This window comes from Apis florea, unplaced genomic scaffold (assembly GCF_048593485.1).
Source record: "Apis florea isolate Af1SG1 unplaced genomic scaffold, ASM4859348v1 contig_2293_pilon, whole genome shotgun sequence".
NCBI classification, from domain to species: domain Eukaryota; kingdom Metazoa; phylum Arthropoda; class Insecta; order Hymenoptera; family Apidae; genus Apis; species Apis florea.
In genome coordinates this window covers 2,604,905-2,627,648 of record NW_028256554.1, presented here as the reverse complement: position 1 = coordinate 2,627,648, position 22,744 = coordinate 2,604,905, and the positions used below count along the sequence as shown (strand labels likewise).

Below are 22,744 nucleotides of genomic sequence, written 5' to 3'. Positions count from 1 at the left end.
TCCTCCGAAGAAACTAATTTGCTTTCCGTATAACTCGCGGCGAAATTAGCTCGAGGCCAACGCGGGCATCCGTCTTGTCGCAAAGTAGTTAGAAGCAAGGGGTCAAGTTTCTCTCTCCCTCCACGGATTCGATGGCCCAACCCGGATTTTTCTCGAATACGGATGACCTTCGTTAATTCAGGGGGCGTAATCGGAAAGTTAATTACGAGAAGAGTCGCGCGATATTTCACACGGAAACTGCGCCCGTTATTCCCGCCACGTTGACTTTATTTCGCCCGGGGAAAGGTGAGAAGAGGGAGGGTGGCAAAGCGCCCTCTTAACTCGCTCGACGACTGACAGTTTAAGAAAATTGGAGAGCTCGATCGAGTCAACGCTCTTAATAACCCGATACATCGATTTCTTTCCGTGGAGTTACGTAGCAGTAGTAGTAGTAGTAGTGGGTAGCAGAAGCAAGAATGGTTGTGTGATGAGTTTGTCGTGGAGGCTCGACCGACGCGAGTACGTAAATCTAACGGTTCGTAGGTGGTGGCGCGTAGCACAAAGCGCTTCCGCATAACTTCTCCTTTATCAGCGTCATCTGGATAGCGCGTATTGTTCCCAAGCAAGTTGGCCGAGTCCGCGTCACCTTGATCGCATTCTCTATTCTGGCTAATTCCACCCCCTCCTCGTTTCCTCCCGGCTAAGAGCGTCGCTTTTTATCACGCCTTCCAATGCTCGAGCTTTTTCTTTCTTTTTCTTTTTTTTTTATTACGTAGCGCGCCAGCTATTTAACCAACAGCAGCGCAACAATGGGCGTCCAGTTACGTTCCCCATTCGCGTCATCCGCAAAGTATATATATATATTGTGTGTGTGTGTGTGTGTTTATACCTCGATGTACGAATGTACGGTGTCCGTCGTTTCACGCGTCATCGATCGATATGAACGAATGAGGATTAATTTCCTCCCGGAGAAAATTCGTTGAAAATTTCGTACTCGATCGATTTTAAGACCATCGTTTCGGTGGTGTAAAATTTCCAACGGAATTGGAAACGATGGCTTTTGTTTCTAGAAAGAAATGTTTATGAAATCGATGAAATGCAACTTTTCAGTGTCTCGTTATCGGAAAATTTATAAAATAATTCTTCCTCAACAAAATGTGAGAACGAAATGAATAAAACGCAATCGGATTCGAATATATAACATTAAATATGATTAATTGCGCGTGTTTTACAAAACGTTCGAACCTTGTATCGAAGGAATTATCCGATCCAATACCCTAGAATATTAGAAATCGGCGATCGTTGTTGAACTACACAGATTCGATTCGAGGCGATTTCGATCGGGGGAGAGGAAATGGCGTGTGGACATCGAGTAGAATTCCGGTCGGAATTCGAGAATAGCGCGCGAGTCGGATTTAATGAAACGTACGAATACACCAAGCCTCCGACAGGTTGGCGGGGGGAGAGGCGAGCCCCGATAATTCGATGGTCATCCGTGAGAGCAAGGGAAGCGAGCCGCTAATGGGATACGATTTTTTTTCCTCGTCACTCGAAAAGAAAGGAAACGAGGTAACACGCCGCGCCGACAATCGAGTTGCCGCTGCACGCACCCCTCCCCTCGCTTCGATTTTAATCGGCCGTGAACGTGACTCGCGTCGAATCCAGATATTCCCTTTTCCCGCCGCGGGAAAATATTAAAATCGCCGCCTTCCCCCGCCTTCCTCTGCCCAGGAATCGTGCGCTATCGGCGACTATCCATACCGTGAAATTCCCCTACTGAAATTCCTCTCCCGGAAAAACGTTGATTCGTTAATCAAAAGAAGGTTGAGAAGAATCGCCGCTCGAGTCGGTGATACTGGCTTGTCCCATCCCAATGGGCGTTTGCCATTGTGGTCGGGAAGGAAAATCTATTTCAACGAAGCAGGCCATGTTTTTATTGCTTATGGCTTATGCTCGCTTTATTTTTCCGGAACGACAAGCGAGTGGTTCGAAGTTAAGAAAGATAGAAGAAAGATACTTCGTTTCCTCGTCTTCGAGCTGATCTATCTCGAGGAACTTGGATTAAGTTCGTGTCGATGACCACGACGACGAGTTAAGAACGATTCGTTCTTCCTTGCCACGTAACGTTCGAGCAACGTTTAATTACGAGCGTGGTGGCTATTGAATAAACGTAAAACGCGAATCTGGATCTGGAGCCGAGAAACAAGAATTTACGCGTAGCCTTTGCTGGAACGCGCATCACAGAGAACCAGGTCGCATACCCGGGGGGGGAGAGCCCTAGATGTTGCACCGCCGTGTTGATTGAGCGTAATAGGTGTAAATTTTACACCTTGTCCGGGGTTTAGAGTGTCGCCCCGTTAAATGACAATCGAAAGCGTCGCGAAAACGCGTCGAAAATGCGGATTAAAAAATTGTAAAAAACGTCGTCAAATTGCACGAGTAAAAAAAAAGAGGGGAATAGAAAAATTTCAAAAAAAAAAACCCAGAAAGAAATTTTCGCATTCTTCTAACCAAAGCAAATTGGAGAATTCTTTTATCCGAAATAGGATAAAAAATACTGGCGAACCCGGAGGGAAATTATTTTACGCGTCTCAGCAGATTATTTCGCGTTCGACGATTTTCCTTATCGTGTCCCTCGGTTTCATTCGCGTAAGCTCGTCCAAAGCCCCCGAAAAGCGGTGGCGCGAAGGAAAGAGGGCGCGACGAGCGTTTGAAGCGACGACGTTTGCATTCACGCCATTCCGCGTCGACTAATCCTAAGCCGGAACGGCGCTATCGCTTTGCAAATTTTCGGCCGCGTTTTCGCGTCAGAATGGCGATTCGCGCCACGTCCGTGTTTACACCAGATTAGAATACCAGGTATTCACCGTTGAAAGGTTGTATCCGGTGGATGGAGAACGCCGTTTCCACTGTTATGCCGGACCCCTCGCCACGCGGACTTATCTGATTAACCCACTTGCTCGAATCGAGGCGAGCAGGAAGGACTTAAGGCCGAGAGCGGAAAGGACGTTTGCGGATAACGTCCGACACGCTCTTACGTTACGTCACCCGTCGTTACGAATGCGGACGAGGCGGGCCGATCTCTTCCTCGAAATTTTCCCCTCGAATTCCTTCCTTCGAACCGGCTCGATCGTGGCAAGTTTTACAACAGTTTCGTATCTGCCCGTGGCAACTCGCTTACTTTCTCTCCCCATGCAAACTTTTCGCCGGGGGAAATTTTGTTGCTAATTAACCGGGTGGTGGGAGGTACCGACTCCTCGGTCAAGATTAATTTTCCAACTTCTTCAGTTAACAGTCGTTGCTATAACACTTGTTATATAGAGAGCGGAGCGATCGAAATTATTGCGCATCGAGCCGGTTACCTTCTTTACGATTCAAGTTTCCACGCGCAAATAAAGACCGGTTACCGAATTGCTCGCCGCGATTCTTTCTCGGGCACCGTTCCAGCAACGCGCTTCGTTGAATTTGTTTGCTCGCGATCCTTGCCTCGCGAAACATCTCGCGTCTGGCAAGTTTCTGATTTTAAATTTCCCTTCGAAACGTGCGTCAATTCGAACAGATCGAATCGTCATACGTAAAATTTTCTTTACGTAGCCTCGAACCCTCCTTCCTCAAAGTTGAAACGCGATCGATTATAGCTCCTTTGGATGTCCGTCGTGATCCGGTCGACTTCCCAACTATCGCTGGATCCGATACCGTGACAGCCGGTGTTTATTCCCGACTCGTTGAACGTAACACGTCCACCCGCTTTCTATTCGGCTGAACGCGTCGCCAATTGCGCCGGACGCGAGCCATGCCCGGCTGACAGTGGACATCGGCAGGGCACATCGGTAAATTCACCCGTCATTTTTTCATTTTTTTCGTCGACACGCGTGTTCCAAGATCGATTTTAATTAATTAATTTTCCGCGTCGAGTGTCGATTGATAACGAATCTTTCTCGAGCGATCTTATCTATCTACGCGGAGAGGGATGAGAGGGACTTTGAACGACGAAAGTTAATATATATAAAAAGTTAACGGAGTCAACGGAGCGGAGATCCATCGAGAAGAGCTTTCCACTTCGCGGCCAATCTGTCTCGCCAATTAACCCATCCGCCGTCACCGTTTGAATGTTCCGTTTTGTTCACTTGGCGGAAGCTTGTCGATCGGGGACGAAACATCGGGAAAAGAAAGGAGAGGAAGCGAAAAAGGGCGAGCCCGGATGAAATAAGTTGGCGATAGAGAGAGAGAGAGAGAGAGAGAGATGTCCTTCGCTCAGGGAGCAACGTGGAGCAGTTCTTTGGGTAGCCGCGGTAGCCGATCTCCCGTGTGGCGTTTCGAAACTTTGTCGAGTGTTGAAACTTGTTCCTCCGCAACTCCACCGTATCGTATCACGTAATTGTTCTCATTCGTCCCAATCTCGCAAGTTTATTCGAAAAGGGACGGTCGAACATTCCTCTCTCGAAGAAGGCTGCGTCGCTGGAAGCCGCGGGGATGGAGATGTTTCACCTTGGCTCGCGTCTTATCTTCCGATCTTTTTATCCGTTTTTCGGTTAATAAGATTTCACGGGCGGCGCGCCGCAACTCGCGTGCCCTAAACGAGGCTAATCCTTTATCCAGCTCACGTACGCCCAACCGCTCAAGGGGATTTCGAGATGCGCGCATAGCCGTTGTGCTCGCCGAAACCTTGGTCGTGTGCAAGACTATTCGTCTCGAGAGACCTATCGATCGATCGATCGATCGATCGTTCCATCGATTCTTGATTCTTGATTATCGGGATAATCCGATCACGACGCGTTCGCCCGTAACATCCTTTGTATCCGTGCATTTTTTCTCCCTCTCTTCTCGCCACGATCTAAATTTTTACTCTTTGCACGCGTTCGTTTCGTTCACAGCATACACGTGAGCACGAACAAAGGGATATATTGGAGAGAGAAACTGGGCTAAGAGTAAAAAAAAATGTGAATTAAACGCGCCAAGTCTTTTGAAACTCCTTTTCGAGAGTCGAAACGTACGTAAAAGTATCTCTCTTCTACCGTTTGGGGGTGGGGGGAGAAGTGGTTCGTTAAAGTGGCTGACCCGTAAAAAAAAAAAAAAAAAAAAAAAGGAGACGATAAAGATATTTGATCGTTCTATCAGCTATAAAGAAAAGTAGTCGCGTGTGGAGATTGGCAAAAGAGGCGAGGAGGATGGAGTAAAGCGTTTGATCGCGAGAGAAGATAAGAACTGTCTGGCAACGACGGAAAACTCTGACCGCGGTTCAGGTCTAACGCGTTATAAAGCGGTCGATCGAACGAGTAACGACCTTTGGCGACCAAGTGAAACAGGATCGGGTTCGTTCTTTTCTCAACGACGTTGGATTTTTAAGCGAAATAACGGCGTTAACGTTTCCCTTGCCAACGATTTTACATATGAAATTGTCGGCCATCGAACGATCGCAGTTCGAGGGAGGAGGGGAAAAAAAAAAATAAAAAATAAAAAATAAAAATGAATCGAACGAATCGCCGGGCGTAACAATTTCATCGGTTGCTCCGCTTCAATCTCGTTTCATCGAAACATCGACGCGGTCGGGAAACATCGAATCGAGACGATATTTTTCGATCCGTTGTGTTGGACAGCGTTATGACGGACGCGAAAGAAGGAAGAGAGAGAAAGCGACCTTTGACGCGCTATCTTTCATCGGGCGGACGTTTCCGCCGGCACAATGCGAGGCTGGACGAAACCAGGCTTCGGTGGCGGTGTTGCAACGCCGTTGAAAACGCAACGACGCGCGAGTAATTCGTCGACGGCGGAATTCCTTGAAATTTTACACCGGCGCAAGTTTAAGGGGAATACGTATTATCCTCCGTTATGCGACATTTTACGCGGGTCGAGGAATGCGGGATCGTTTTTCCCCGCTTGGATTTCGTCCTATCTTGAAACCGAACGAGCAAGGGAAACGTCATCATCCTAAATTTTAACGAAATCGGACCAATCTTCCTCTTTTGTCCAGATCCCTGTTATCTCTCGACCGAGGTATATACGCGTGTTTACCCCTGTGTCCGATTACTCCTTATCTCGACAAATTACGGCAAATACTTGGATTCTTGGAGGATTCAAGAGGGTCTCCTCGATTAACAACCGAGGTTGCACCGCTCGTTAACATTTAAAAATCGTGGAGGAAAAATCACGTATAACGCGTACATGTTGTATTTTTTTTTTTTTTTTTTTCGTCCTCATTATCCTTGCCAGAATCAAGCGGATGAATTACACCGGGGGGAGGGGGGAGAAACGTAAGAAGAAACGCGTGGTTGAACAAGGACGAGGGAGCGAAACGTTTCACGGTACGCTGGGCACGAACTATGAGAATTTAATTATGTGTCGCGCGTAACGACGATTCGTTGGTCGGGGCAGTAAACTCGTTGGCTGGCCGGGGCCAGGACGAGTTTTTGTTCTGCCCCTTTTATCGGCCCCGATCATAAATTCCCCCCCCCCCTCCCTCCCCCCGAACGCGGAGAGAACGAAGAGAAAGTGTCGGCCCCGCGAATTTCCCCGACCTGTATAATTATGGATCGTTATACTAATTGCCATTACTCCCGGATCATTACGGATTAAAATTTTCGGCAAAAGTTCGATGACAAAGCTCTCGCGTAGAGTTTGTTCGAAAACTTAGGTTCGAGCCAGGGTTGATTAATCGGGAAATTTCGAAAATACGAACGTCCCCCGCTCCTATTCTCGGTTGAATCGAGACGATGCGTCAAATCTGTCCGTTAACTGGTTAAATTGGAAAATCGAGAAAGCATCTGTTGAGAGCAATTCAAAGACTGCGTCCGCGTTCCCTCGGCCATGTTTACCGCGCTAGTGAGAAACTTGGCCCTTCTTCTCGGACGAGATTAGCACGGGAGCATAATTTCTCGAGCGTTCCGAGGAGAATCGAGCGAAGTTTGCTGCCACTTCGCCCATCCGGCGGATTCGCCTCCTCGTGAACTTTGCCCAACTTCGCCGCGATATCGATGTCGTTATCCGTTCGAGTCGTCATTGTTTGATAAACCAGAGTGTTCGCGGTGAGCCTCGTGTGCCCCTCCCAACTTGCAAACTTTCCGATCGTTTTGAGTCGAGCGTTTCATTATTTCGAGAGAAAACGTGGAGGGGAACGAGCGTGTTTTCCGTGCTCTTTTTTTTAAACCGCGATATTTGCGATTCTTTCGCTTGTTCTTTCGTCGATGAGCGTTCGATCGTGTTGGCGAAATTGGGCCGATCTGTTTGCCCGGCCAATTTGCGCTCAGAAAGAGGGGAGGAATAGCTTGTTAACATCTTTTCGCCTATCGAGCCTGTTTGCTTTCGCATTTTTCAATCTATCCCCGGCCATTGACCGGTTTGTAGAAACAAACGTAACAATTTATCGATCGGATCATCGTTTTGCTTTCGTTTCCCCTCTCACGCTCTTTCAATATTTTCGCTCGTCCCGCCGAGTTTTTCCGCAACCGAGTTTGCGTTCCGGTTCTTCGTTCGTATCTTTGAACAAATTTCTGCCACTCCGCGTCCGAGTGGCCAGAAAACGTCAAAACTTCGGCGAGTTGACAAACGAGGCAGGAACGAAACGTTTCCCGATGGTAATGGACCAACTTCTACCCTCGATTTTCGCGTTATACCCGCTCGTTCGCCGAGATAAATTTCCCTTTTGACAAGATGGATCAATCCATTTCGTTCGAATTAATCGCACTTTTTTTGATGAAAATCTTTTTTCAGGACAGATTTTCCCTCTACAGATGTAACGTTAACGAGACGTTAACATCATACTCGTCCGAAAAGGTAAATTTCAAAGAAGAAATTGTAATACTGTGCGGAAACGGAGCACGGAGTAACCGAGTCGCGGAGATATCGATTGTTTATACGGAGCATCTGCTCGGCGAACAAAGGAGAAAAGTTGCATCGTGTAAAGCGTTGAACATACTTGGTTTAAAGTTTTCGTTTCACGGCGTAAAGAAGTAAATAAGAAACGCGAGGTAGTGGAACATGTTCCGCATCAAAGAATCCTTTCTCTCAATTTCCTCGCTTCCCACTGCCCTTCCGCCAGCTTAACCTGAAAATTATACTGCGAAATTATACTCCTCGAATATCCATATCCCGATATTTGACCTCTTCCAATCCATCTTTCGCCTCCTTTTCTCGAATAAAATCGCGAGGAAAGCAAGTTGTTGGGACACACTTTTAAAATTTCCGAGATGGTGGAGTATAATACATTTCAACCGTCGAAATTATTGAATCGAGAGTGATCCGCTTGCTGAAAATCAGGTGGACAGTGGAGGATTTAAACCTCTTGAAACCGCGACACGATGTTAGGAGGGATTGGGCGTGGCGCAGGATCCGCTATTTTTCCTCTTTCCTCACCGCCGCCGCTTCCCCCCTTCCGCTATTTCCCTCGGCCGTTCCTCTTATTATCTTCCAGCCCATGCTCCAGTTCCCCGCTTAACTTCAGCCTTCGCCTTTTCTTCCCTGAGAATTATGTCGGCGCAAATGTTTGCCCTGCCTCCGGCTCGATGTACGTCTCGCGGTTGGGATTCGAAATTTGTCAGCGAGTCGTCTTTCTCCTCCACCTCGCGCCGGAGGAGCAAAGAAAACCGGAAATAGGAAGGGGCCTCCCTCGCCACCGTGATTTAACGAATTCACTACCTCGCTCCTCCTTACCTAGGTTTTTCAACTGCTGGAGAAATCTAGCAGCCGGATAAACAAATTCAAATTTACAGTCTCCGCTGCCAGAGACTGATTACGGCCCCTTTCTCTCTTTCTCTCCTCTTGTTTTTCTTCTTCCCTTCCGCGAACGATGTTTGCACTCGTCGTTTCTAAGTACGTACGGGGACTTTTGGCACGCGTTTATTTATCGATTCGAACGAGTCGATGATTTTTTTTCTTTTCTTTTCTTTTTTTTTTTTTTTTGGTTTATCTCTAATGATTGATTTGTGCGATACGATGAGATAGGAGAATAATTTTCTAGAGGGTTAATCGCAGAGCGAAAATTGATATAGGAAATGATGTCGATTCGGGTTTATTTATTTATAAGTGACGAGCAAATCAAATTTGCGTCGAAACAGACGGACATTGTATTGTGGATCAACATGTTGTGCATATAATCGGATATACGAGGGAATAAAGGAAATTACAAATCCTTTTCATTTTGCATTCGAAACACGCGGCGAAGCTTTAGCTCGAATTCAATCTGGGCGAAGATAGAGACGGTTTTCGCGGAGAAGGAAGGATACGAAGAATGTACGCAACGAGCGACACGCCGTTTCGAGTGGAAAAACGTTTAGTCACCGGTGTCGAGCCGGAAAAAGACCTCTCCACTCGATGCTAACTTTCCGCTCTCGGGAAGAATTTATCCGTTTATCGAGCGCGTGGACGGATGAAAAGCGGAGAAAAAGGGGGATTGTGCCGAGGTAGCAAATCGGACGTAATTTACATCGGCCAACGTTGGATTTTCCCCCTCCGGAGAAAAGCTCGAACCGATCTTTGCCCTCGCTTCGTCTACTTCGTGGTTAAAGGCCACCCCTTTATCCTTTTCGAATTTTTCTATTCTCCCCCACGAAATATAGCGTTTGCAAGTATTTCGAATCGAGACAATTCGAATCGCTTCTCGCCTTATTTCCTTCTCCCCCGTAAGCTAATTTACGTTCGAATAGCCGGACGATCGAGCTTCGACGAAGATTGAAATCGAGGGGTTTCCACGAGGACGCAGCTGGACGTGGCAGCTATTTCCATGCAAATACTCGATCGACTCGGGCGGATCGACGTTAGATCTCCTCTCTGGATACCTTCTTTCCTCCCACCTTTGGGAGGAGAAGAGGAAGGAGGGAAGTATCCGATGTAAACTGTCTGTCTGTCTGGAAAACCACCGAGACATTTTCTCGATTTTTCTCGGTCGAAAGAAGTGTGTTAGCGGAGCGAAACCGGTTGCCAAAAATTCTGCGGAATTGGGTCGATTCGAAGAAGCTGGTCCGAGCGGTTTATTAACAAAACTCTGGTCGCGTAACCTTCGTCTTCTTCGAAGCGAAATGTAGGTTGATGTATTAATATCATTAATTCACGCACGAGCGTGTGCACGAATCGTCGAGCCCTTCGCTCCCGTTCTCGTCTCTCTCTCTCTCTCTCTCTCTGTCTCTGCGTAGTGTATTTTAAGATGGTTCAGTTTTGCCGAGGGCACGTGGTAGAACACGGAGATCGAGGAAGAGAGACGCGACAATTATGCTTCCACCGCTCGATTTCGACTCCTTTTAAAAAAAGAAGGAAAAAAAAGAAAAAAATTGGAGCGAAAAAGTTTGAAGAATTTTAAAATTCTATTCAGGCTATCAGCGTGCACGTTTCGTTGGTTCGAGGAGAAAAATGGTCGGTGGAGGTCTGGTGTGTCCGAGTGTGGTTCATCGAAACGTAATTAAGGGACAGGTTTAATCCCTTGTGACAATTACGAGGGATTTCTGGGTACGTAGGGTAAGCAAGAGATTAGAGGTGCTCGTTTGCCCTCCCCTCCTTTCCCAAGGCAATGCCTCGTCGCGTTGTTCGAGAATTCCAGTTTATGGTGTTGCGCTGTGCGCCAAGATAGCCGGGTAATCTTGGAATGACGGGATTAAGATGTTTCTTTTCTTTGTCTGCGCGGAGGAGTCTCGTTTAAAACGGGAAATTGTTGAAGTTATTAGGAAGGGAAATTTTCATAAATTTATATTATACACGATGGTGTACACGATATCAAAGTGACACTAGCTAGCAGATCGTGGAAATAAAGAAAATATCGGTGCAAAGAAATAGAAACCGAACGCGCCTTAATCCTCTTTTTACTTTTACTTTTTGCTTCTGTTGGAAAGCATCCTACACGTTCGACAAACAATGCACACGGATTATTTACGGACGATCCTGATGTACAGTGTACATCGGCATGCGTTGAAGGACGAATAGATGTAGTATCCAGCCAGACGTAATCGTCTCCTCTCGAATACCACTCGCGCGTATATCGCGTTGTCGAGAAAAATTAACAACGATGCCCGTGGCTCTTCACTCCGTAGCGTTTCGTCGCTTTCAAGGAATATTATCCTCGCTTTTAGCCGGGAAACCGGCGAAAACCGGGGCGTTTTGTGGAAACGATTCGGACAATAGCGTTGTATCAGAAAGAATCGCGTTTCATTTCCCTCCTATCGTGGATCGCGGCTCGCTCTCTACAGGAATGCAATAATGCAGTTATTCCCCGATAATCGATGAAATCCTTACGTTGCTACCAGTCCACGGAACAAATAATTGCCATCGAGAAACAGTATCGATGGTTAGCGCGTGTTTCGGGAATTTCGATAGGCGGATAGACGTACAAGTAATTTACTCGAGATCGAGATTGAATTTTTTTATATTGAGATTCTTTTTCATCGAATCCCTAATAGCAGGTTCGCGATCAATCTCTTCCCCTCCGAATTTTTCGATACGAAAATGCGCGATTCCCGTCGTTGCGATCTTACGATGATTCCATTCCATCGTATCGAACGTTGGAAGAAAAATTTCATTAATCCGAAAATCTCTCGAACGTTTGAAAGTGAACGGGAGATCCATCCACGAAGCGAGGACTCGGTCACGTTACGTTCGTGTCGTGGCGATGAATATTTCTCGAAATATTTCCTCGACCAAAGCCACCAATTTCAACCGTGCGATAACCGTGGATCGGAATTGAAGAAATGTTGTTAGTTAAAGAGAGAAATCGGTCGGTCACGCGATTAACCGATTTCACGAAAAATGATCGTAACGGTTTGTTAGAAAAAGGCCGTTAAATTCGTTGGATTTTAACGCCCGGCGTATGTGTATGTACACGTACAGGGAGATACAGGGAATCGCTTTGTTCGAGCTCAAAGAGAAAAATCGTTTCGCCGATTTCGTGCCGCGCTTTGTCCGTGGAATTATGCGTTTTTTCCCTGGTTATTCTCGATATCCTCGAGCGGTGCGCGAGGTGGTTGTAAACGAAAACACTGGGGGAGAGGGGAGGGGGGAAAAAAAGAGAGAGGAAAAAAAAACTCATTCTCTCGTCGAGTTCGTTCTCGAGATCCCTGAACAACAATCGATCCGTTAGTTTGGACACCGAAAGTTGGAGCGCGATAGCCGGTCGGGTAGGAAATCACGGCGCAACTTTTCGACTCGTCCTCGTGGAGTTTCGCGAAAATATTTTTCTGGACAGAGAAAAGGAACGCGATGGCACGCTTCGTTTGAGGCTCGGTCGTGCGTGGCAGTGCAACGATAAAACGTGGACAGAAGTTCTCGCGGAACGTTTTCCAACTCCGTGATCGGATGCTTCCGGTAGGAAGTGGACTGCTGCGTCGCAACGGAAACGTCCCCGCCATCGAGTTATTTTCCACCGATTGCACCGATATCCGTGTCTTGATAAATTTTATCGTTCCCCGATCGTTTCGATAACTAACCGCGATATTTTTTCAGAAGGGAAGGGACAGACGTTGTAACTTCTTTAAATGGACGATAATCATTCTCTCGAGGTTTTTAACGAGAATTAAGAGGAATTATTTTCGTGAGGATTCGAAAAAAACTGGGTCGGTCGCGATCGACGATTTCTCGCGATCGCCCGAGGGATGTTTACGAGTGGTCCATTTCTCAGAGTGTCTGCCCGCGCGAAAATCCATTTTCCACGCTCTCGCAGACGCTGTCTCGAGAGCCACGCAAGCAAAGGCCGCGGCTCGCTATTTCTTTGAAATTCGACTCGACAACCAGTGGGTTTAAACGCTTCTGGAGATTCGTTTACACGCCTCGAATGGTTCCTCCTTCCCCGTGTAGTTCCCAGTCTTGTTTCAGTCTTTCCAACCCCTCGTTCTTCTCTACGCGTGTCCCCTTTTCTCGATCGATCGATCGATCATCGTTTCGTCCTTCTATCAAGGTTATCGAGGGTAATCGTTCGCTCGTTCTCCAACTTGGCAAATATATACCCTGTGATTTGTATCGCGAAACTTGTGGAAAAGTTTCGCGATATTCCAAGATCTGCTCGCCTCTTCCAACCACCGCCGCCACGATCGTTATCTTCTACACTTTCTGCGAGAGCGAGAACATTTTCATCCCGTCATCTTTATCCACGGGAGTTAATGAACAAAACGCACAAAGACGATTCCTTTTTTTTCTTTTTATATATATATATATATTTAACGCTCGAGTCGCAATCCCGTCAAAGGGATACAAAGTTTTTTTGAACCGCGTGCCGCGATTATTTTTCGCAAAAAAAAAAAAAAAAATAATAATTCGTCCAGTCGTATCTCGAGTTAAATTACAACCGCTTGGAAAATATATTTTCCACCTTTATATTTTTCTTTCGACCAAGTTTCGATCAATGTCGCGTCCTCCTTCAAAATTTGCGTAGTTTAAAATCTCGTTGTTAAACGAGACTGTTAAAAAACAATCAGAGGCAATGATTCGGCACGGCCGCCTTTTTAACGCGAATAAAGGAGAAGGCGAAGAGGCGTTGTTTGCGAAAGGAGCGGAGTGAGAAAAGCTACTCGAAAAGCTCGGGGCATTAAATCGTAATGTCGTTTCGAGACACGAACGATTAACGCTTTGGTCGTCCCCCGCCCTCTCAATTCGAGCTTAAATCTTGAGAGTCGCGTGGGTTGAATCCTTTTCGTGTATTGTAAATGCGTGATTGCAAGGTGGGGAGCAGTCGGCGTTCCACGATTCCCGTGCGCTTATTGCCCGATCCCGGGAGGAGAAAATCGAGTGGAAGCGTTTCTCGACTCGGGCCAGACACGCGAAATCCAATTTCACTGATGAACGCGTGCAATTAATCGAAATCTGTCTTCATTGATATCGAGCGAGACTGGAAATTTAATTAACCAAATTTTCGCCGCTTCGAGTGGTGGCCCCTTCTTTCGAAAATTTCGAAAACCGCGCGATACAAAATTTCAACCGGGTGACGTGTATCGCCCCCGATCCCGTTATTGCATTCTTTGCGACCGGCGAAATTTCGCATTCGACTTCCTTATTTTCCCGCGCTCCATTGATCGGTCCAATGCATCGCACGATAACACTCGAGATAAACTATAATGAAAATCCTCTTCCCGTTTAATTTCAAGTACGGATCTATCATTTTCCGGATTCTATGCACCAGGAGGGGAGATGGTTTTCGATCATCGATCGTCGAAATTTCCCTGCCATCGATTCTCCATACATCTTTTTTTTTTTTTTTTTTTTTTTTTTTACGACGTGAATAACTCGTGGAGCAGACGGATCGAGTATAGTATTAATTGTTGCGATTTTATCTATCGTCGACAGTGTACCCTCCTCTATAATATATCGTTCGGAAATATTTTCGGTGTAATCGAATTTTCTCCGAATTTTGAAATATATAAATTCGTTTTTATCCGCTGTCAACAACTCGTAGCGTAGAAAATATGGGAAATAGTTTCGAAAATATGACTTTCGATTAAGTTGGAAACGGAATCTTGCTCATTTCTCGTCCGATTCGACTACGTACAACATCCGCGCCATGCTCGCCGGTAAACAGTTTTACTACTACTTCGAATAATTACATTGCTGTAAATATCGTCGTGTTTCCCAAGCGATATCGACTCGCGCAACCATTTCCAATTCTCATTCTTGCAATTTATCGAGCAACCACTAGCCGTTCGTCGAAATGTTGCCACTCGCGGACAGGTAATTTCGAGAATACATGTAAAAGCGTAGAGCAACTTTTCCGAATGATTTTTACGAATTACAAGGTAATAAACGCGAATTGCACTTTTCGTTCGCTGTCGATGAAATTCTCAACCGTTTTGCACCTTGGAAAATATGCTTCGTTGGGAACGCGTGCGAGCAATCGATCCATCCATCGTGCTCGTATTCGACAACGAATCCTAAATTTCCGCGGAATCATCCGGATGTATCTTTCCAGCAACGGCTTATTTATTGCCAATCAGAGGCTGTAAATTGTCCCCTGCCCTATATATATATTCCACTTTAATAAACCTCCGCTCGAGCAAGTAGGGTGCTCAAGGTCTGAACCCGGTCCACGCTGATAACCCGGTTTATCAAGCTTTTCCTCCGGCTGATATTAAATTTTCCAACTCGTCGATCGCTATTCCCTCCTCGTATCTGCCTAATCTCTACGAATGCTGCGCGATCGTCGACCTCCGATCACAGGAACGTGTCTCCGCGAAAATCACGAAACTAATGCACCGCGTAACGTAAACGAGTGAAGGGAGTAACATTTAAAGTTGTGAGGGCGTTCCTTTTTGGAGATCGAGATCCATCGATTTTTCTTCATTTCGAAAATATCTCGAATAATTATTTCATTCAATTTTCTCCGAGGACTAATTTTCCAAAACATTTCATTCCATATCTTATTTTCCCGTATTTTCGCGATAATTTTCCCCTCGTAACCCTTCGTAAATTGGTTAAAGGGATGATGATCCCCGGTCACGAGGAAATCCCACGTTTCTCCACATTGTTTTTGCCCCTCGGCCGCAAGTTCATCAGGCGACGAGCTCCTTTATTCCGCCACGTCACAAGCTTCGTAATAAATGCGTTACGGCGACAATAGGTGGTGGGGTGGGGTGAGGTGGGGGGGGATAAATTCCACGCTCCCCTTCGTGCGCCAAGATTCGTCTTTCCTTCCAGTATTGAAATGCTTAACGTCGCTGCCAGCGTTCACCCGTGGATGATAACGTCGACGTCAGGTGTCACGGGTGAAAAATGCGACCGAGTCTCGGGATACGCGCCCGAGGAAATGGATAATTGCGAGCGGTCGTGAAATCGACGCGTGCATCGATCTTTGGGCCGATTCGAACGCGCACCAACATTGTCGAGATTATTCCTTAGATGAAAAGGATCGAGGCGGGACGGGCTCGTTTAAATTTCCGCCCGCAATTATTACACGCGAGCGTTTCACCCTCTCTCGATTCTTCGTTTTATTCTCAGTTCTTCTTTTCCTTTTTTCAACGGCGGTAAAGATCGAATTTCGACATTTCGGTTGTTACACGTAACGAGCAGCCGCGGTGCAACCCTTCTCTTTCAGAGAAGAGACCGTTTGGAGAGGTCGCGGAGAAGACAAAGCGGAGGGAAGCGGATGGATTCTCTTTCGAAATCCGTCCGAATCGATGCTTCGATTCGGCCTTTCGAATCCCTTCTTCGCTCTCATTTTGTATCGAGTTTCCATACACCGTCCGCGGGGGAGAAAATAACGAAGCGTGGCTTGTATAGGAGAAGCAACAGGACCGAGCCAAAGGAGCGGCGTTCGAGATAAAACGCGCGTGCATCGGTCGACGTTATCAAATAGAATCGAACCTCGTTTCCTCCTCCTCCTCCTCGTTTTCTATGAATCGTGGAAACAAAGAGGATCGCGGTCCATTTCCGGGAGAGATGAAAACGTCGAGCGGTAACGAAGCTGCAAGCCGATAATGTGCTTACTCGGGGACAGAGGTGGAAAGAGGATTTTTAAAAGTGTCTACTTCCCTACTATCTCGGGAGAGACAGCTCGAGGAGACGACACGACAGATGGAAATCGTGAAAAACTCTCGAGTCCGTCCACCGCGATTGCGAAAGCGAAAAAAAAAAAAAAAAGAGGGGAAAAAAAAGAGAGAAAAAAGAGGAGCGAGGACTCGACTCGACCGATGAATTATGCGAGAGAATGTATTCAGGGCAAATTGACCGGCCGTTACGCGATAATTCGATCGCTTCTTGGAAAGCGTTGGTTGCTTCGATCACCGCCTACCGGTAATTATCACGGTGGAAAGTGAGGGAGGGCGTTGTTCCGCCGGGAGATAAAACATCGTCGAGGTTGGAGGATCGAACGTTCGTTTTCGATGACGAGCAATTCGTTCGAGAGGATCCGTGGAAGGTGTTCGATATTGAAATTGCGGCATCCTCTCTCTCTCTCTCTCGTGACTTACGTTCTCCTGTGGAAATTTATGAGGGGATTATCGATGTACGTACGTAACTGTATAATCAATCAATCGGCGAATTCGTTATGAAAAATGCAAAGCGGAGCACCGACGAACTGACTACCGCGAATCGGATGAAATCGGATTACCACACGTTCCTTTGTGAATCGGCGATGAAATTAGGCCGTACGTATCACCCGCCATCGAAATCGTATCGACACTCGACACCGTGTTAATTCCATCTGTTTGCAACGTGGAAAATGAGCAAAATATCCTCAGATTATCGTGCATTGTACCGATTCCAACCAATTTTGTATATTGTGAATCGGCAATTTGAAAGGATATCCTATTTCCTTTTTCACACCGATCGACGAATCAAAATCAAAGGTTAATCGTTCGACCGATAGGAGGAGATGGTAAATAAGTTCCATCTCGAAATGGAAACAAATTAACCGGTGTGCAAATAAATTGTACAGATTCGTTTAGACAAAGGCGGAGGACAAGTTTAGTCACCGCGAAGGATTGTTTTCAATGTTCTTCCTCTCTCTCTCTCTCTCCATCGAGCATTGTCGTTGAAACCGGATTCGGATAAAACTGCAGCGCCGCAAAACTTGTTCTCCCGTGCCATTGACACGATTCGTCGGCAGATTAAACTAGACGCTCCTCCGTTTCCGCACGGAATTGTTGAAACCGGTTCCTCGAACGACACGTGTCGCGAGCCCTGTATTCCATCCGTCGTCCAAGTGAGAACACGGCAAAGAAGACGCAAAGATCTCGATACGACGTCGTTCGAGTGATAAAAAGGCAATCGAGTGGGGTTGAATCGCGAGAACGATGCAGCTGCGCTCTTTGACGAGACTTGGCCCCTCCCCCTCCCTCCCCTCCTTCCTTTTCTCTTTCCGTGGAATGGAAACAGTTTCGTTTCGATCTGCGATGCCTCCCTTTGACGGGGACTTAGCTGAAACTTATCTGAGCGATGCAGTCTTCTTTGCCGCGAGCCTGGCATTTCCCCGATAGACGCATCCGTCCGCGGACAAATCGACGTTCCTCGCGAATTTCCCTTCTTCCCCGCCTTCGTCCAGGAACGAAGACGCCCCCCCAAGGTGGGGGGAGGGGGAATTATAATTTCTTCCTTTTCCTTGGGCAAGAGCGTAAAGAATATTACGATCAAAGTCTCGATCGCGCGTTCCAGATTGCTTATGACGCTTCGTATAATTTTGCAATTACCAGAACCTTGTTAAACTGCCTTTGCCCGTCTGGATCTCTTGCCTCGAGAACAACCTTCCCTCCCTGCCGATCTCGCGTTTATATTTAATGGAGTTTACGCGATGTAACCACCCTTCTCGAGGCAAACTTTATTCATTTCACTTCTATCCCGAATAATCCTGCTTAATTAAACGTCACTTCTCGCCCCTGTTCAACCGGATCCGAGCGTATCGTATTTTCGATCGAAGTCGAAATTTTTCCTCCTCCCCTCTTCCTCCCACCCTGGCGGGGCCTCGGGCAACAAAAAACGGTCGCGGAAACGTCGTCGGTTTGAAGAATAATGGAATAAGGGGAACGTCGATGTCGAGGCGAACAATGAAGACGTCGAAATTCCGAGCGATAATTGGGGAAAACTGGATTTTCTTCCCAACGATTCTCCTCCCGAAACCAAGATCCTTTTCACGAGAAACGAATCTCTTTACGAATCTCAATCGTGGACAAGCAAGACGTTGAAATCAGCACCGTTGAAAGTTATTGTTTTGCTTCGCCGAGAATAATAGAATAAGGTTCGAATCGAAAGCGCGATCTCGACGAATCTGTGCAGCAGATGCGTTGCGTTGCGGTGGTTGAGAACCGAGTCGACCGAGAGAAACGTAAAAGAGCGGCGGAAGATTTTTACGAAGCTCGAGTGGAGATGGAGGTACGATCGATCGATAGATAGAATTGACGGAAATCAAAAGCGACAGAGGCGGTTCCGTTGACGAAGGTCCGATCGATATACACGGGACAATTAACACTATTTGAACACAAACTTGGCCGAATAGAAATTACGGGATCGATCGTCCAATTGGCCCGTTAAAATTTCCCCACCTTCTATTCGAACGTTTCAAAAACGGGGCGAGGGAATCAACCGATCAACCATGTTAAATCTGATTAAACGAGGGATCGATCGAGTGTCGAAATCCAAAATTCCGTATATCTTTCCCGAGAAATTAGAACTAGAAGAAATAAAATTTTTCGTCCCTCTCCAGGCCGATAATTGAACTCATAATACACCGCGTTTTCGCGATACTAATTGCAATGCGTTTCGAAGCGATCGAGCGATGGTTCCTCGATCCGATCCTCGGTCCATTCGTCGGATCCGCGAAAAACCACCAATCCGCGCCACCACCACCACCACCACCACCCGCGATCAAACAGGTAGCAGCGCGCTGGCCTCGAGCGAACGATCGCCCCGAACGATATTTTTCGAGCGGCTCGCTCGAGGGAAAGGAGAAGACGACGACGACGACGAGTCTAAATATACGTAACGGGATATAGATAGAGATCGTGTCCCACTCACCGAGCACGAGCAGCAGTAGAACTTGTTGCGGGAGCCGAGCCACCATTGTGGGCTCCTCCTCTGGCGCATTTATGAATTGAAATCGGCCGTGCACCGTTTCCACACTCACGATCACACCCGCCCCTTGCAACAACATTCATTTAACGTTCCTCCCAGCTTCTTCCGCTCCAACGTCTCCTCCAACGCTCTCGCTCCTCGTCCTTCCGTGCTCCTCCACGCGCGGGCCACGCGCGAGTTTCCCTCCTTCCGCTCCTCCAACCTTGCTGTCCGCTCCACCTCGCCTCGCCTCGCTGGGATTTCATCCGGCGCGTGACCGAGCGCGTGACACGGCTACGAGCCACGATATCACCGTGTCCCACGATTCAACCACGGGCTGCGCTTGATCGCTCAAACCCTCCCCTCGATTCGCGAGATTCTTTTCCCCCCTATACCGTTACCTCTGCTTGATATTGTTCTCGAATCGTGGACGGGGGATGAAAGGAGGAGAGCTCGAGAGAACGATGATTTAGTCGACGAGAGCGGGGAAAAGTTGGCGCGATAAAAGCGTGGAAACAAAAAAAAAAAAAAAAAAGGGAGACAGAGAGAGAGAGAGAAGGAATTTTCGAGGGCAGACAGGAGGAGGGTAGGGCTGTTTTATGGGACGGACGTGAAGGTATATCATCGGCGTGACTGTCGATCGAATATTCCTCGCGGCAAAGTATCGAGGCACAGTATCGGTGTAAATTGAAAACCGATAAGCCTGTTCTTGGATAAGCCGTGAATGGATTATCACTTTGATTCGCGTCACTTTCAACGCCCCATCAGTCTCCCATGATTTTTATCTATTTTTTTTTTTTTTTTTCTAAATGCCTCGAAAGCAAAGGAGAAAACACTTTTCCCGGAGGGATCCTGGAATCGAAAATCGTTTTCGATCCACGCGAGAAGATCGTCGAGCCGCGGAAGATCGTCAGTTCGATTCCGTCGGATTCTCGAAATTGATATTCGCGACTCCCGTTTCTGGCCTCTACGCTTCGTAAACCGATTGTTAATCCTCCTTCGCGGCGACGAAATAAAAAAACGCTCGTTTAATTCCCGTCACGAGAAGGAAGAGGGAAGGGGATGGGGAGAAGAATCGCCTCGTCGCTTTTCCTCCCGGGAAGCTCCCTCTCATTCCTCCCTCCTTCCTGCTATAAACTTTTCATTTCGTTTGTTTTTCCCCTGGCGGGCTGAATATGCATGACCACGTGAACAGCCACTTCGTAAAAACGACCGCCGCCTCGTGCTCTTTTTACCCTCCCTCCGGATTTTCGACCGTGCATCCCTACCCTCGCTCGTTAAGGGATATACAGAGACAATTATCGGATCGTTTCCTCCTCTTCCGTTTATTAAAACCGAACGGAACGTACGAATGCGTGTTTATTTTACTTGCGATTCGCCGAAACAGATACATTTCTTCTCTCGGCGAAGAAAAATTCTTCTTTCTCCCCCCATTCCCTTCCGCGGAACGAAGCGCTTTTCGAGGAAGCCTCTTTAAATTATCTTATCAAACCCGTCCCTCGAACTGTGGCGATCTTTCGAGGCCGCTTGGCCGGTTGCCGAGATTTTTCGTGGATATTTATGTCGCGGCCGTGCATCGGTCTCTGCTCCGACCGAATCATCGAACGATATGTAACGAGGAGGCTTTCGCAAAACGCGCAACGATATACCCTTAATTAATAATCGGCTCGATTGTCCAAGGAGGAAGGGAACCCTTGATTGATTCGAAATCGGCGATCAAGCGCAAACTCGTCGTGACTCGTCGGGAGAAAAGAAAGATAGATAGATAGATAGATGGAAAGAGAGAGAGAGAGGAAGGAAGAACAACGCACTTTTCCTCTTCTTTTCGTCGTGCTCGAGCGATCGACTTTCCACTTTGAAACACTTCCGTTGCACCCTTCCGTTCCTTTCCTTTCCTTTTTTTCTTCTTTCTTTCCTCGATCTCGAGGTCGCCCACCGTACTCACATATATGTACACGCACAGAGACACACACGCACGCACAGACACACGCGTGACGAAATCGCGGGGGCGAAGAAGAGAGAGGGTGAGGAGGAAGGAAGGATGCGGAGAAAGAAGAGAGACGACCGGCACCGAGATGTCGCACGCGGAGTCTCACCGCCGACTGACGCACTCTCGCCGCGTCTCTCCTCTTCGTTCGCCCCCTGCTGCGCGAGCACGCGGACTGGACGCGCCGGTACACGGCGCCTGGTCGCGAGTTCCGCGCGAGCTCACGCGAGCCGCCGCGCGAGAACCTCACCGCTCGACTGCTCGCCCGTCTCGCGACCGACCACCCACCCACCCCGCTTTCCTTTCCACCCTCCCCTCTGTCCACCCCCCCGCGCGGCGGACACCGCGGATTCGCCAGGAAATTTGCGGCGGAGTAGCGCGTAGTCGTAATTGCGTTCCCCGATAATTGTCGTCGGCGCAATTGTTGACGCCGTTTCTTATTTTCCGCGGCGAGCTAATCTCGTTTCCGTTTCCTCCCCTTTCCGCCGTGTGTTTGCCCGCGAAACGAAATCGAGCGAGGCGTCTCCTCTTGTGTCGCTCCCCCTATTGCGAAAAATTAAGATTTCTAATCTAAGGAGTGCGGTGCTCGAGACTCGACACGAGTGAGTTTCGAAAGAAATCCGCTACGAAATTTTCCCATATCTCGTAAGACGATACGTAAGGACGTAGGAGAGATGCCCTTAAACCGAACGACGACAGAAGTTGACAAACAGACAAACGTGTGCACAGCGTATATCGAGATACGGGCAAATAATCTTGCATCGACGGTAGTAAGAGGTGGCTATCGCTCCTCGTTTGGAACGTTTCCGGGATAGATCGGAGAAAGAAAAGAACCAGAAACATATGTACGTATGTTCTTAATCGCGTATCGACCGAAGCGCGAACGATCGTGCGTAGGATCAAAGGGATGGAATAATTAAACTTGCTACGTCATGACATTCATTAAATACGCGGGTATACCCGTATAACGATTGTGCCAGCCGTTCGTTCCGATACGCGAACATAAACGGAGCCAATCGAGACGCGAGACAATCGAACGAGCGCGTGCTTGCCGTTACATCAGGCAAAGGTTAACAGAATTTACCAGTGGAATTTCGATGATACGGTTGAAACGAGCGGTCCTTCCTCCTCCTCTTTCGCTCCTCCTTCTCGTTGTATTTATCGAAAGCGGGATCACTTTGAACTTTGAAAAATCTCGCGAATTCGAATTCCTTATCCAACAGGAAGATGGCAAGTCTCGAGTGATTCGTTTCGTGGGGCGAAATTAATAAAAAAAGAAAGGAGCGTGGTGACGTTAAGCGGAAGTCAGGGCGAGGAAAGTCGGCGGTTGGCCGGCAA

The 22,744-nt window shown here is 47.5% G+C and overlaps 1 protein-coding gene across 2 annotated transcripts in view; it reads right to left on the bottom strand.

Annotated features, from left to right (window-relative positions):
- Neto (Neuropilin and tolloid-like) overlaps positions 1-19,650 on the bottom strand; it is a 68,878-nt gene extending 49,228 nt beyond the window's left edge. For both annotated transcript variants that reach the window (XM_003694656.4, XM_086903558.1), the window contains exon 1: positions 19,384-19,650. In XM_003694656.4, coding sequence (XP_003694704.3) covers positions 19,384-19,519 — 136 coding nt within the window. In that variant the 5' untranslated portion in view covers positions 19,520-19,650. The remainder of the gene's footprint in view (positions 1-19,383) is intronic.
- Positions 19,651-22,744: the final 3,094 nt, after the last annotated feature.